Genomic DNA, 15,916 nt, shown 5'->3' with positions numbered 1-15,916 from the left:
TGCTTTTAACAAAGTTTTGCACTTTGTTGGCAGGTTTCACTTCTTGCCAGTCGGACTGCAGAGCACTTGATGCAGTGCTAGTGAAGTGGCTTGTGAGTGATAAACTGGCACATCTTCAAAGGTCTCTGTGAAATGGCTTGTTGCCCTCGCTCTCTCTCTCCTCTTTAGAAGCAGAAGGATCAGCTTCAACAGTTGACACTGGATGTCAACTGTTGGAGGATGAGCAAGGATGAGCCTCTCTCTGCTGCGTCACAGCAGTCAGCTTCTGCAGAGGCACGAGGAAGCTTCTGTGTCAGTAAACATTCGTCTGAGTAATGCCTAGTACTGAAAGATTACAAATAAACAGATTTTTACTTTAAACTACATGTAATAAATTTTATTCATGGGCAGCAGTAACCGACATTTCATGTACGGCTCTTGCTGTAGGCATAATGAGTGATAAACCAGTGGGTTAGGCCACAGAGGACATGTTTATCTTTGGTCTTCATTCACTCACATTCAATTCAAATCTATTTATACAGCACCAAATCACAACAGTCACTTCAAGGTGCTTTATATTGTAAGGTTAACAACCCTACAATAAAAAAACAAACAACCCAACAATCATACCACCCATTATGAGAAAGCACTTTGGCGAAAGTGGGAAGGAAAAACTCCCTTTTATCAGGAAGAAACCTCCGACAGAACCAGGTTCAAGGAGGGGCAGTCATCTGTCACAAACAACTGAGGGTAGGGGAAGAGAGACAGGACAAAAGACCCACTGTGGAAATGCAGTGTGGTGTAGATAAAGACATAAAGCATGTTTCTGAGTCTTTTGGAACGTGCAGGCTTCTTCAGCTGTGACTGTGTGTTAAACACAAAACATATAAGAGCTGTAACTTATTTGGTCTTAAAAAGGGACTCTGTCTGAGGCAAGGATATGAAAATCTGCACACATTTTTATTAAATCAACAAATTTTATCTGTACAGCAAAATCAAATCTCACAATGATAGATGTTACATTTTCATAACACATGGCATATTCCAAGAAGAACAAAACTACACAGCGATGAAATTTGTCCACATGGAGACTTCCGTACAAAACTGGTTTTGATAGCGGTTTTTAGTTTTCTGTCAAATCTCTTATTCAACATCTGACTTCAGACACACACAGAAACAAAAAGGTTGTTGAGAAACGCTCAAAGCAGCGATCTGTTGTCTCCTGCCAAAAGATATTTTTCCCATTTCTCAGAGTGTGTTCACTTTTTGTTAATGAGCAGAAATCTTGTGCATTTGTTGCACAATATTCATCTTTGTGACTGCTTTTATATCACTCATGGGAAATAATTCACCACAAAAAGCTGCAAAGGATTTGTTTAAAAACAAATTTGGTTAATGTTGAAAATATTTTCAGAAATTAATAAATGAGGCTATGTAGATGTGACTTACATCAGATAAAGTGCAAAAGTTAACATTTGTTACCGTTTTTAAGAAGAAAAAGGCTAAATGTTTGGATCTTTTCATGTTATTTAACTGCAAAGCAATGATTTGCATGGCTCAAATAAAAAAAAAGACTCAATGATTCATAGTCACAGGATTTTGATGTAATGTCAACATTATTTAGCTTTGATTGAGCTCTTTAATGCAAAATCTACATTAGGAGAACTACATAAAACTCTCACGCTGCTCATCAGTTGTCGTTTGGGTGGAAAAGTTACTGGACGTCTCCTTTACCTGGTAGGAATGACCCAGTTCTGAGGTTCTATGATGCAAAGGACACACCCACTGCAGCCATGACCAATACACTTTTAAATCACTACTACTTTTAAATGTATCAGTTTTAGACAGTGCTGGTTCATGTTTTAAGTTTAAGACATGACCCAGCACCGGAAACCACTGTGGTTTTGATAGACTGTAGATAAAAGATGGTCTCAAAGGTAGATATAGTTTTTTTGGGTTTTTTTTTAGACCAATACCAATTCTGATATTGTCCATTTAAAAGTCTGATATTCCGATATACCTGCTGATATTTTTCTTTCTGATAAACAAAGCATAAACAAATTTCCCTAACATTTGCTGCATGTAGTTTATTTATTTACTTGTTTACACTCCCAACTCTTCTCAGGCCAGCAGGTTGTTGTGTTTGTGGCGCTCCAAACACATGCTGTCAACACCAAAGCTGCAGAGTGCCCTCTGGTGGACAAACTAGAGAATGTCAACACTCAAAAGACTCACTAGTTAAATGGTTGAAGGGTTTCTCTCCTGTTGGTACTTTACATTTAATTTATCGAGCATTATAAGTGCCAATACCAATACATCGGTAAATAGTTAATATTGACTGATATTATCAGTTAATATTAGCTCTAATACTTTGCTAATAGTCCACAGGGGGTGACGTCTCATGATGTCTGGTTTCAAATTGCCAAGACGATGAGGATGTTTAAAATACTCCAGTCGAAACAGGATTTTACAAAACGAAGGGCAACATCCATCTTTAGTGGTTTTAATGGAAGTGAGTAACTAATGGTGTTCTCTTGTACATCACCAATGCCATTCAACCACATCACAAATCTTTGAAAAAGATTTCTTTGACCACAACAGGGCAGTGCTTTACCAGCAGGTCTGCTGAAATGTGGATGGACGTGTTCTGTTGTTGAAGTTTAGATTTTAGTGGGGGAATTGTTCCTGTATGTTGCTGTCACTAGATGAAATTGGTTGTAAAGAGGCATACAGTGCTGTACAGTTTGTACAAAAGTCTGCAAACACTCCCCAACTAGTCGCAATTTTTTTTAAAGATTAAATTTGATTTATATAGTGCCAAATCACAAAAACGGTCACCTCGAGGATCTTTATATTATTGTAGGGTCTTTACCTTACAATATAGAGTAAAACCCCAACAATCAGGCAACTCCTTATGAGCAAGCACATGGCGACAGTGGGAAGGAAAAACTCCCTAAACTAAGTGGCTGTAAAATGTAAAAGAGTGTCACGCAGACCACAGACAGAAATCAATCACCTTCAAGACGTAAATGTTGCGTCTTGAAAAGTGTTGGTTTCAATGGTTACGTACAACTTTTACTTTAAAGATAAATGGGTTCCGTTTCCTGTTTGTGTTACACTTTTCCAAGTTTCACTACCACTTTGTGGTTAGCTATCAAGAGTTTGCAGACATGTTGGCAAACACTCTGGGCAATCGCAGCATTCTGCTAGTGACCGCAACACAAAGTAAGCTTTTGGGCCAGGACCTCATTGTGACTGCCAGTAACCTATAGAAACCATTCACCAGAAAGTCTTTGACTGGTGTTGAAGCCTATGACAAAGACCTTAGTTACCCGCTCATTTCCTCAAGAGGTTTTGCTTTTTGCCTCGCTACTATGGTTTAACAAAAGTACCATCTTATGGTGCAAATGAGTATTGCATGAAAGGTACAGTCCAGTCCTAGTTCAGCTCTAGTTGACATCTCTAAGTCATAGCAGTTCTTTCTTCACATTCTTCTCAACATTTTAGTTAACTTTGGAAGGTTTTAAACCTTTTACAATTAGTACTTTTAAAGCTCCATCATACACAGCTGTACTTCTCTGCATGTCTCACTGTAGACTACAAAATCTGTATTTAGCTGGATTTCCAAGAAAAAAAACATAAAAGATCAATCAAACTCAAAAGAAACTAAAACATCATCAGACAATAAATAAGGCATAATGTTAAAAAACAAACAAAAGTGCAATGAAGTTAGCATTTAAATTAAGTTTTAAAACCATGTGCGCAGGACAATCCAGTCAATGACAATATTGAGAGCAGCTGGACCTTCATTTCCAGTCAGTAACAAGCGAGATGGATCTGAACTGGTCCAGATGAAGGAAGAGAGGATGGGACTTTGTGACTGATGAGAAAATGTTTCAAAGCAACAGGAACTTGTCAGAATTCAACCACAAAGTTGAACGACTCAGGCTGCTGCAGTCACTTCCAAAGAAACGGTTTCCTGTTGCGCTGCATGCTCCAGTCGCCATTAAATATCACAAAAATAAAAGCGTCAGGACTGAACCGGGGGGGGGGGGGGGGGGGGGGGGGAGCAATTCTAGCCCCAGAAGCAACAGCCCTCAGTCACATCAAGAACAGCGCTTAGTTAGAAGCTCAAACAAGATCCTCAGCGAAAGCAGATTTGTTAAAAAAAAAAAAAAACATGATTGAGGAAAAACACTTGAATCAGACAGCCGGTGCTGTCGCAGAGTTTGGAGATGTCCAAAGGGAGATTTTAGGATTGAGGGGGTAACGGGGTCCAGAGCTGGGCACTGGTGTTGGCACTGTGCAGGCTGGCTGGTTACAGATCGGGCATCTGAGAGAGGAGGAGGAGGAAGAGGAGGAGGAAGGTAGGGAAAGGTTTAAGGACTCAATTCTTTTGGAAGCATCGGGGCGCTCTGTCTTCTATCGGTCCTTCAGTTCTCTCGTCACTCGCTTGGTGATTCGACCGCACAGCAGCCCCACCAGGAACAGGACGCACACACTAAGTGCGATCATGAACAGGATGTAGTTCTTGGAGGGTGATGTCATCACCTGCACGGCCAGGTCTGAGAAGCCTTCTGCTGGTGCCACCTATAGCACAGAGGGAGGGGGCTAGCGTCAGCGTTTGCCTGGATAGAGTGAAGTATCTTTACACTAATAGAATGATTAGTGCACAAATGTTTTGAGGTACTCACAGCAACTACATTACGCAACCTAACAACTCTTCCTCTGATGCTACCTGTGTGTTGGCATCAGGGTGGAAGCTCTAGTCCCAATTGTCACTGTAATCCAACTCTTGATGTTTACCTTTGCAGCATAGCTCCACATGTCAATGCGGTCTTGAAGCCTCTTCTTACACTCAGGCTGAAGGCGAACTCTCTTGTCCTGTAACGCCTCCATCAGACATGACATCTCTGCATGGAGAGGGACAGAAAAATCTAGTTTTGGTGACCAAACACAGTAAAAAGAATCTCAGTGAAAGACATTCAAACCCCTCAGCCTCCTAGTAGAAGCACCTATGGTACCAATTTGAAAATCCTAGGTGACCTCCGTCTTAAGTTAACGCATTTACAAGATTTTCAAAAAACCTTGACCTCTGAGGTCAATCTTAAAGTTGAGGTTACTGAGATATAAACTTGTTCCCTTAAGGTATCAATTTGAAAAACCTATGTTGCCTGATTCTTGAGTTTTTGTTGGCATGGCGACAATGATACCCCATGAGCCTTTCAGGCTGAGGTAAAGATGGACAAGCAAACTTTATTAGTAAACAGTCATTGATTGGGAAGCGGACTCTGATTAGAATACTTTCTTGGCTCCATCTAACCAGCCTGACAGTTTTGCACAAGAAGAAAGATTGTGTGAAAGCACCCACGTCGTCCTCTGCCCGGCGTGATGGCGGCACAGTGGTGTTTCAGGTCCAGAGCACAGGCTGTGTGGAGGACCGGGTCCACAAAGATGTCTGCCTTACTCTCCTTTAGCATGTTCAGGACTTCCTGCAAACACAAACAAATAAGGGATATGTGAGTTTTTACATTAAGATTCAGTGAGCATTTTTTTGTTGCTGTGAAACCTAAACAAACACACCTAAACAAACAAAAACAAAAACATACAAGGTTACCTGAAAGTGTAACCAGTAGCTTTTGGTGGCTAATGTTAGACTTTTTTGCTAAGTGTGCCAAATTAGCTAATGAGAGTTTTCAGCCATTTTCCCTCCTTCTTCTATGATACTATGAACGAAAATAATGAGATCATCTAGAAGCAACAGTCACAGTGACGCTAATGTTTTCATTTGTGTGTTCAGACTTTGGCTCCTTTCATATTTTGAAGCCTTCTGAAACATACTGTACTAGTACAGTATTCTACACACTGTAAAATGTCCATGATATTTTAAAACCAACAGAAATATGCTAATAATCAAGTTCATCTTATGTTGTACTGTGGACATGTACCTTTTTACAGGCTTCCTGTCTGATTTTAAGCAGGTTGACTTTCAGACACTCTTCCACCTGACCAGTCTGCTCCTGGGCAGCCGCCTCCTCTGCGCACAATCTGGAGATCTGCAGAGGGAGAAAAAAAAAGGAGGAGAGAATTGTTCATTTGTTTGTCTTTGTGTGTGTGTGTGTGTGTGGGTGTGTAAGCACGTACTTCTTCTGAGCAGTGCATCTGCAGCTGTCGGTCCAGTCTGTAGTCGAGCGCAGACTCCTGGAGAATCACTCTGATCTGGTCTTCGCAGTCTGAAGACAATCTCTAAAACAAACCCCGGTCAGAAAACACACAATTTAACAACAATCAATCACCATGTTATAGATTTTCGTCTTTCACAACACTGTTGAAAGGCATACACTACAACTGACAGCAAAAACAATGTCTGCCTGTATCTTTGAAACAAACACGACCTTAGTAGAGTTGTGCTCTAACCTGGTCAGCGTATTTGAGTTTGAGGCAGGCGATGACCTGACCCTCCAGTTCACCGTCCTCGCTCGCTTTGTTCAGGATGGACTGGCAGAACTTTGGGATGTCGGCTCGACATGCCTTCCTCAGCACTGGGTTCAGACGGTAGTCTGAAGGGGGAGGAAGAGAAGGATGAGGACAGAGGACGCTACGGTCTTTTTTACGGGACTCTGTGTGGTTCTGTGTGAATACCTGTGTTCTGTGTGATCTGCCTCTTGGTGATCATCTGTTTACACTTGGGATCCATCAGCTCACTGTTCTTATTCTGCTTTAGACACTGGAGCACATTCCTGGCATCCGCTTCTGTACAGAAGCGCTGCAGGAGAGAGTAATGGTGTTTGTACAGATAATGAGATCTAGGAACACGCTGACAATTACTCCAAAAAGACCATAAAGCCATAGTTTAGTCACACTGTGTTAAACAGTTAACGTGAGGCTGTAAAACTGTACATATAAAAGTAAATATGCAGAAAAAGTAACTGAAAGGTAAACGTGTGCAAAATCACAGGAAGTCCAGAATGTGGGTCGTCTGTGAAGAGGAATTAAGTCCATTTACTCATTTCAGGTTGTAAAACACTCAGATTTTTACTCCTTTAAATCTTTCTTAAACATATAGCTACTTTTTGGTTTACAATTTATATAAAGAATATGTGCTAAGATTATAAAATGTAAACCACTGCTAAAATTAAATCAGTAGAAGTTTCCTATCAAACTATTTCAGCAGGTTTTGCAGCACAAAGGTATAGATGAGAAATAACTTTAATAAAAGAGTGAGGTTTCACAACTCTCAGTCAAAAACACAGCACCACAATGACAGAATTCAGTCCCAGTGCTTTTCCCCACGATCTCCTCTCCCTTTTTCCTGCCTCCATCACCTTGATCATCTGTTTGCAGACTCTCATGAGCTGGTAGTCGAGCTCGGGGTCGCTCATCTCCACCTCCTGCAGTCTGAAGATCCGCTGGTGGCAGCGCTGGCTGAGCTGCTTCTTCTGCTCCTTCAGACACTCAATCATCTGAGTAGGAGCAGAGGGCCAGGACGAGTGACGACGAGAACGATAAAGAGTGGAGGCAAACAGCAGAAAAGAACAATACAATGCTTCTATTCTTACACAACACTCTGCATTCCCTACCTGAGCGTTACCAAATGCTACGTTGGGACACAGACGACTGATGTCTGACTTGCAGGGCTCGTACAACTCTGGTTCCAACCGAATATCCTCGGACTGAATGAGAGGGGAAAAAAAGGAAACTTTAGTGTTTTTCTTAGAAAAATTTTTACAAAACTGATTTTTGACAAAAGTAAGCCAAAGTAGAACCTGGTTTTACCGATTAAATGTCCCGTGGTGCTTTTCTGTATCACAGTTCACACAGTAGTGTGTTATTGTCTAGTTTTATAAATCCTAAAAAAGCTTATGCTTAAGGAAACACTAACTTTAATGCTGGTCTATAAACTGTAGGACTTAAACATTACTTGGTGGTTCTATAGTGTCGTAGTTTACACATTCCCTTAATGAGGAAAAGATCCCTAGTCCGATTCAAGATGGAGACACATGTCCCTTTTGGGTTGTGTCATAAAGGACATCTAGTGTTTAAACCATCTGCCAAATCAATAGGAGCAGATCTACCCACTGAACAGCCGGAAGTAGCTGTTTCTTATCGTGAGATACTGATAAGAAAAGTTCTTTCTTATAGTGACATTCCCGATCAGTGTTGACCAGGAAAGATCAAATTTGCAAGATTTCTTTCATATTACAGTAAAACTCCAGTCACCAGTGCTGCACTATGAACATAGACAGTAAAAAGATGGATTCATCCTCCTTGTGAAAAGTGAAGTTAATGCAGATGGGCCTCGGGTAACTCCCATGGCTACAAAAAGACTTCCAGTTGTATAGAAGGATTTCTCTATGACCTCAGTAAACACTTCCCAGCTTATAGGTTTATAAGCTCAGCTCCTGGTTTCTAGCCATATTGAATAAAACATTAAGTTAGTGAATTGTGGAGGCTGTAAAACTGTAAAAAGAGTCCGATACGAGTCAGTGAAGTTCACATCTATTTATCTGGAAGGTTGCACGTCTAACCTGTTGCTAATAAGTAACTGCGGCAATCCCGGCAATAAATGTGCACGTTTATGCATGTTTTGGTATGTTAGAGCCCTGACTTCAGGTCAGGAAATTCAGCTTGCGGTAAGGAAGAGGAGGCTTGCGGTCATGTTACCTCTATGCCACACTAGCACCTACAAGTTCTCTTCTCCTCTGCCTTTGGTGTAAAACGTATGCGGCTGGTCTCTAGACACATACATAAAACATCTATTCAAGATGATGGAGCGCCCACCTGCCACTGCATTAAGTTTTAGTTCATAAGAATGCATCTGTTTGTTGGAACATGTCAATGCAATAACTACTACAACAATTTTTTTCTATTAAGCTACTTGTGTGTTTCATATATGTTTCAACGTTAGCTAATAGGTGTCACCACTGTTTTGACAATAAGGAGGCTTTTGACTTTTTCCCACACTGCAGGTTTATTGACCCATCCATCAAAAATACGTGAAACTGTCTGTACATTTTTACACTTTCATGTTGGCAACAGTGTGAGGAGTAAGTTTACAGTCATTAGCTAATTAACCAAATTTAAAGATAATCCCGGCTGAAGACACTTCTATGTTGGCTTCACTTTTTATACCTGGATGCTATGTCCATTTTTATATACAGTCTAAAATTAAGTTTAAAGTGCTGAGATCAAATGACATAAGCAAAACATTGTGTTGTCATGGATACGTTAAGGGTTAGGTAACACTGTGGCTGTCAGACTATCTGAAAGAAGTCTGAGTGTGTGTGCGTGTGTGCGTATGTGTGTGTGTGTGGTACCATCTCCAGCTCCTCTACCCGCAGCTGTTTACGACATTTCAGAGACACCCTCTGCTCCCTGGCCTCCTGCAGTGTGTCATTCCTCACTGTGGTGCTGAGGCAGATGACAACATCCACTCTGCAGGGTCACACAGAGAGTCACTTATGTCCAATTAAATCAGTTAAAATGTTAAACTAAAGCTCAACCTCAAGGAGATTTTGCACTATTCTCATATGTTAGCAGTCATAGAGTCTCACTTTTTCTTGATGTTTGGACACAAACGCAGAACATCCTCCTTGCAGGCCATTTTGAACTTATAGGAAAACCGGAAATCCTTCATTTGAATCTGAGAGAGAACCACAGGGATACTATGGTGATAGTATTATCCTTTTTTCGTTTTTGCTATTATTTGCATTTATTTCATTCTTGTTGTCACTATTGTGTAACTCAAAAACAATATTCAAATATTAAAGCTTCTCTGAGTCTATCAGCTCTTTGAAGATAAAATTCAAAATCAAAGACAAGAACAACAAGAAAAAGAAACTGGTATCACAGAGTAAAGAGAGAAACAGAGACAGAAAACAGAATTTCATGATCACTCACCAGCTGGAAGTGTGTAACCCCAACTGCACATTTGTCATTCATCTCCTTCTGGTGTTTATTCTGAACCAAACACTCCATCAGATCACCTGTGTCAATCTGGTTATCAGCTACATCCTGCACACACAAATAACAATGCAAACATCCAAAATGTTTCTATTTACGTGACATTCAGGGACAACAACGCACAACACCACCACAGTGTCGTTGTTCAGTGGAATAAATGAAAATACTCCGGCTATACTCCGGAAAATAAATACACGGCTCAAAAAATGTTCCTTCTTACACAAAAGAACAGATACTGATCCTGTTGATGGGTTAAGGAGTACAGTCTTGTCCAGCTCTCTAAAGTAATTGTCTCTCTTCTGGATTAACAACCCTCTGAGCTATTAAACTAACCAGATCAATATTCTAGAGTTTTCACTGACTTGATGCTATAGTCTAAATAAAAAGTGTTCCTTTGATTATTTTAACGTGTATATTCTTGAGGAACCACACTGAATAACATTTATTTTAGTGCAAGCAACAGAAAAGAATGCATTAGTGTTGGCCAACCCATGTGTAGGCATGAACACAGTATGCAAAAAAAAAGACCAAAAGCACTGTGAGCAACTGAAACATATCTTTACGTACCCTGCAGATCTTTAGCATTTGAGGTTTGAAGACAAAATGTTTTAGAGTCTCTCTGACACAATGCCCACTCCACATAACTTCACAAACGGGCATGCAACAGGTTACCGCCACCACTTTTCCCTCACGTGTCCTAAGGTAAAGTCAAATATGCTCACGTGGCAGTGTGCCTGAATGACGGGCTCACAGGCTCTGATGAGGAGAGCGTCGATCTGGATGTCCTGAACAACGAAACAGACAGCAACGGGTCATAAATGTGAAGGTGAGACAAGAATCGCTTGTGTCAACACTGTTTCTCTAACAGCTCCTGCGTGTTTTCGGTTTAGCTTTGCTAACCTCTGACTCCAGCTCTGTCAGGTTGCCCACGACGTCCTTGCAGCCGGAAACTAAGTCCTCCAAATGATCCTGCAGACACTCCAGCTCCTGGACAGAGGCACACATTCAGCAGCAAGAACAAAGGTAAGTATTTCAACCATTCCTTTGCGGCAGCCCCTAATGTGTGAACCTCTGCATCTATAGGCCGGTTTACATGTGAACTAGACTAGTCCCAGTATTTTCCAGCCACAGGATTTATGACACTGTGTGCACATCAAAGGCCACAGGCTGGCAGAATGGCGTCAGAGAACTCTAACAGATATAAGCAGCAGTAACGGCCGCTGTGTGCTCACCTGTCCAGCATCTGTCTTCTCGCTGCACCACTTGCCGAGGTCGGTCATGCAGCGTTTCTGCAGCTCTGGGTCCAGCTTCACATCCAGCGCCCTCTGGTGGAGAATCCTCTGAACTTCCACCTTACAGTCCCGAGATAACTGCAAACAAACACATACATCACTGGTCACAAGGTTGAAACACACACCCATTCACAGTTTTCTTCTGTGAGGACCCATGATGACGTGTGGATGTGTATTAAGTAGTTTAGTAAGTGCCAGGTTCTGATATATAATGAACATTATTGTCACAATCATTTGCCTTTTTTCCCCAACAGAACTGCACAGACCCTGCTGGCAGAGAACACCCTTTACAGGGTTTTATGTTTGTCGTTGTAGCTGGTTTGTTATTTGTTTGCTTACATTCTCAGTCTGCTCAGTTAGTCTCTCTCTGGTTGGGGCCTTACCCGGACTTCCATTTTTTATCATTATCATGTTATTTTGGATGGAGGAAATGGATAGCTAGTTAATTAAATTAAATTAAATGTAGATTAAATGGGTTTCAAAGGGGTATAAATTGTAAGCTATATGTAGCTCACTAGATCAAAAGGGGGTATTATGCATGATTCATAGTTAAAAACATGGTTATCTTACACTGGGTGTTGATGTAGCCTCTCAGTTCATCGTCTACCTGATGCCTCTCACAAACAAGATTTAAACAGCGGTTGGTTGCTCTGAGATCATACAGAGCCGGCACTGTGCAAAAGTCCTGAGCCACCCCTCAATTCTTTGTATTTTGCATCCAAAGTGAGTTTCTTCTACTTTTAAAAAAAAAAAAAATGGTCCGGAGCAACAGTTCTCCAGCCTTTCAGAAGATCTTCGTTTGACTTCTGCTGCTTTTCCCCTCATTTTTCATCCAGTTTTTGTACAGTCTGTTTTCAGAGGACTGTTTTTACACCTAACTCCAGGGATGATGCAGTGTTCTGTCTATACAAAACAGACAACTTAGCAAGGGGCCAATTTGAAATTGTCTCGGAATGGTGTGAAACGTGTCCCTCAAAAAGCTGAGGAAACTAGTGGCAGACCTAAAAAACTATCTACAACAGACAAACAATATAAGTAAGTCATGTCCTTAAACAAGGGAAAAAAAACAGCAAAGCACCTGAGAGAACTGTCCACAAAGACTAGACTGACTGCCTGAAGAAGGTGGCCATGAATTTCCATTTATGTTTATAATACTTTACTGGACCAGTTTCCCATTAACTGTGTGAAGAAATAAGGGCTGCTCGAGGCTTTTGCATAGTACTCTATAGTAGCAGTCTGAACCCTGAGCTTGGGATTGTTTGTACTGATCTAATTTTTTGGGGAACTTTGGAACTATACAACACAAAATAAGCAAAACCATATGACCTGCACTAAAGTACTGTGTTGCAGCGCTACCTGGTGACCAAGAGATTAAAGCCCAGACTTGCTATACCAGCTAGGAAGCCAAAAAGAAATCCCCTCTGTCATCTTGTAAATCCTTATTTTCAATAATCTGTCATTTTCAGGAAATTTGATGAAAAAGCTAAAAAAAAAAAAAACTGTTACATCCCGTGAGGCTGTGGGAGTGTGTGGGTGTGGTGTTGTCCTCTCCCTCTCCTCCTCCTTTTTTCTTGCCCCTCACGCTTGTCTCTCTCTGCCCCTGCCGTCTCCCTCAGGAAGCAGCTGCTGCTCGTCTGCCCTCGTTTATCACCAATTACCTTCCAGAGGTGATATAAGCTGGAGGAGAGCAGCGCGCTGGGTGGGAGAGGCTTCTGGTGGATTTCTGCTGTGTGGGGCTGCACCAGGTGTTGGAAAGGGCCCGGTGTGTGTTTGACCAGCCCACTGTGCGTGGCTCCTCGTGAGTAGCTCTCAACTGAGCAGTTGAAAAATCTATAAAAACCTGAATTCTCCTGGTTACTCATGTACTGATTTACAATAACACAGCCTGCATTGATTGAGGTCACCATCCCCATTCACCGCAGACTCTGAATGTACCACGACGCATTACTTAAACCTTGAGTGGCTTTTTATCTCTGTGGAACGTTTCATGCTGCCTACAGTAAAACTCTATCACGAAGCAGAACTTATCTCCATTTGTAGAAAAAACGCATCATGCATGACAGCATTTTCAAGACAGTGCTTTCAACCATGAGCCAATCTGGATGCACTGCTTTTAAAACACGAGGGAAGTTAAATCATCACAACACGGACTGAATATGAAGCACGATTTGAAGCATTTTCTTTCGCGCCAAGTTACTTTTCAACTGCTGTTTTTTCATTATTTTTTTTAAACTGATTAATTTTCATGACAAATATTGATCTTTAGTGTTTATCTGTTTAGTGGCACCACTTGTTTTCCTGCAGCTGCTCAACAGTTTCAAGTTTTAATCCAAGCATGTTTAGCTTGCCAAATGACTGTGCATTTACACACATAGTAAAGGCTTTTTTTGTGTGGATGTGTGAAACAGCTAAAATGTCCCACCTTTCTGAACTGGCGCTCACACTGAAGGTTTGTGACACATGCATACACCATGATTACTGAGACCATATAATTATATCAAATCAAGCTGTCAAGGGTCTTCTTTATAATCAGTATAATTACTCAAAATCAGGGTGAAGTGGATTTCCAACTCATTAATTTTTTGTAAAGAGAGAGAAAGTGATTATACAGATTTCAAAGCCAAGCAGAGCAGTCAGGGTTCATCATTTGGACTACTGAACCTGTGACTTAGAAGAAGGGTACAAGCCAGCACTTCAGTAGCAATTTGTGTCACGAGAGTGAACAACTAAACTGAATCCTGCTCCTAGATTAGCTTTCATAGTTTCATGATGGATTTTAAAATGTGCTCTTGTCCTCTGAAGGACTTGCTTTTACCATCTATATACCAAAATTAAGAGCACTTTTGCATTAGTTTGGGTGTCTTTTAATTTTAGGTTCCTGTAGCATCGGCAAGATGCTTAAGACCAAAAGTTCCAGATACTTTTCATAACTTAATGCAGACACATCATCATTCACACTTTTAAACATTTGAAGTTCCATAGAAGTAAAGTTTGACATTAGACTGACTCTGATCATGCCCCGAGTTGTTCTAGCGCCACCACGGGGTTAACAGTTTGATTCAGCCTCGCTCCAACCATCACCATTACAATCATCATCGAGTTAACTCCTCACCAGGATCAGCACGAGCTGATTTAGGTAAAATCAGAGTTCTTACCTGCTTTTCCGATTTCACCTGTTAAATTTAAAAAAACAGAGTTATGCCTGCTGCTATGACCAAATATAACCCTAAACCAACCAAAATATTATGCCTAAACAGCTTAGTGTGGTCTAAAGTGTTTGCTTCTGCTGTCAACATACCCGCCTTCCCTGCTCCTCTGTGCGGTAGGCATGGCGATAGAGGCAGGAAAAGACAGCACCCGGTGGCATCACCTCGTTGGTCTCGTTCCAGCCGTGTGTGTGGCAGAGGCGGGCGGCGTCAGCCTGACATTTCTTATAAAGGATGGGGTCCAGTCTGGAAGACAAAGACTTAATGGATACTAAAACACACCCACAAAACAGACCTCCTTCCAGTCCTGTTTCCTGCTGATTCAAGTCATTCTATTGTACAGTTTCAACTGTTTTTTTTTTTTTCATGTTACCCATCACTACTCCCAAAATCATCAACCTGCCAAATTTTCTGATACACTACATGGAAAAAGTTACTGGGCCACCTGCGCATTACACCTACAGGAGCTGCTCGGGCATGGAATCCCACACCACAAAGCTCCCAGCACTCAGTTTTTGCGCTGATGTTAATGCCAGAGGAGGTTTGCAATGCTACAGTTTTTCCTTAGCAGGGCGTTGGCGGTTTTTACCCACTGTGCACCTTAGCACTCTTTACCTTACAATATGAAGCAACTTGAGGTGAATATGGCTGTAATTTGATGCTATATAAATTAAACTGAATTGAATTGAACTGGAACTGAATTGATAGGAAACAAATGCCACAAGTTGACTTGCTGCCATAGTGCACTTCACCCTATTAGAGAACCATGCTTGAATTCAGTGAGCTGTAGAACGACGTCTTTTGCGTGCTGATGAAAAAAAAGAGGCTAACTATCTAGCTGGACTTAATATAAACCAGGAAAACAAGCTTAAACACCAGAGAAAGTTCTACAGCTGAACAATGTCGATTTGTCGCATTCCCATCAGCATCAGTGGGCACACTCACTTCCAGTCTCTGGATATAAAATACTGAAGCTCTAACAGGCGGTGTTCACAGTCCTCCACCATCTTCTCTGTGTACAGATGCTCCATCAGGCATGACAGGATCCTGCACACCGACACACACAGACATACCAGCACATGAATCGGTGTTTACCAGGGAATCCGAAGAATGAAAAAAGGCAGATTTTGAAAGTAGGCGTCCTTCTCCTGCAGGTCTCTCTTGCTGTTTTAAGCCCCCTGTTTTAAACGTTAACAATTACATGTGATGCCTATGGGATAAACATATGCTGTTTTTTTGTTTTTATCAAACCCCAATCTGCCAGGTTAAAGTCCTACGTTTGAAGCTATCGCTGCACTGTATCTTACCTGCGACATGGATATTTTCAATCTTTCATGCTACAGTTTCTAAAGCCGAAAAGCAGAAGCCAGAGAAGGTGCAGTTGAGTCTAAGCTCCCTCTAGACTACTTGAATTACAATATGCTGAATGGTAATTACGTAATTTTCAACACAGTGCGGCTCTCCTTAACTTTAAGC

General features: G+C 41.3%; 1 protein-coding gene across 1 annotated transcript in view; it reads right to left on the bottom strand.

Annotated features, from left to right (window-relative positions):
* Window positions 1–918: 918 nt before the first annotated feature.
* LOC146394144 (Golgi apparatus protein 1-like) overlaps window positions 919–15,916 on the bottom strand; it is a 35,019-nt gene continuing 20,021 nt past the window's right edge. Inside the window, exons 10-26 of the mRNA XM_084909475.1 lie at window positions 15,386–15,487; window positions 14,533–14,686; window positions 11,175–11,312; window positions 10,843–10,929; window positions 10,665–10,727; window positions 9,880–9,993; window positions 9,534–9,622; window positions 9,297–9,414; window positions 7,560–7,652; window positions 7,305–7,442; window positions 6,622–6,745; window positions 6,397–6,539; window positions 6,124–6,225; window positions 5,928–6,035; window positions 5,351–5,471; window positions 4,786–4,892; window positions 919–4,569 (exon numbers count right to left, since the gene is read on the bottom strand). Of these exons, the coding sequence (XP_084765601.1) occupies window positions 4,402–4,569; window positions 4,786–4,892; window positions 5,351–5,471; window positions 5,928–6,035; window positions 6,124–6,225; window positions 6,397–6,539; window positions 6,622–6,745; window positions 7,305–7,442; window positions 7,560–7,652; window positions 9,297–9,414; window positions 9,534–9,622; window positions 9,880–9,993; window positions 10,665–10,727; window positions 10,843–10,929; window positions 11,175–11,312; window positions 14,533–14,686; window positions 15,386–15,487 (1,969 nt within the window). The 3' untranslated portion in view covers window positions 919–4,401. The remainder of the gene's footprint in view (window positions 4,570–4,785; window positions 4,893–5,350; window positions 5,472–5,927; window positions 6,036–6,123; window positions 6,226–6,396; window positions 6,540–6,621; window positions 6,746–7,304; window positions 7,443–7,559; window positions 7,653–9,296; window positions 9,415–9,533; window positions 9,623–9,879; window positions 9,994–10,664; window positions 10,728–10,842; window positions 10,930–11,174; window positions 11,313–14,532; window positions 14,687–15,385; window positions 15,488–15,916) is intronic.

The sequence above is a fragment of the Perissodus microlepis genome, chromosome 1, assembly GCF_051167445.1.
Source record: "Perissodus microlepis isolate ML-2025 ecotype Zambia chromosome 1, ASM5116744v1, whole genome shotgun sequence".
Classification (NCBI taxonomy): Eukaryota; Metazoa; Chordata; class Actinopteri; order Cichliformes; family Cichlidae; genus Perissodus; species Perissodus microlepis.
This window is presented reverse-complemented; position numbering and strand designations above follow the sequence as displayed.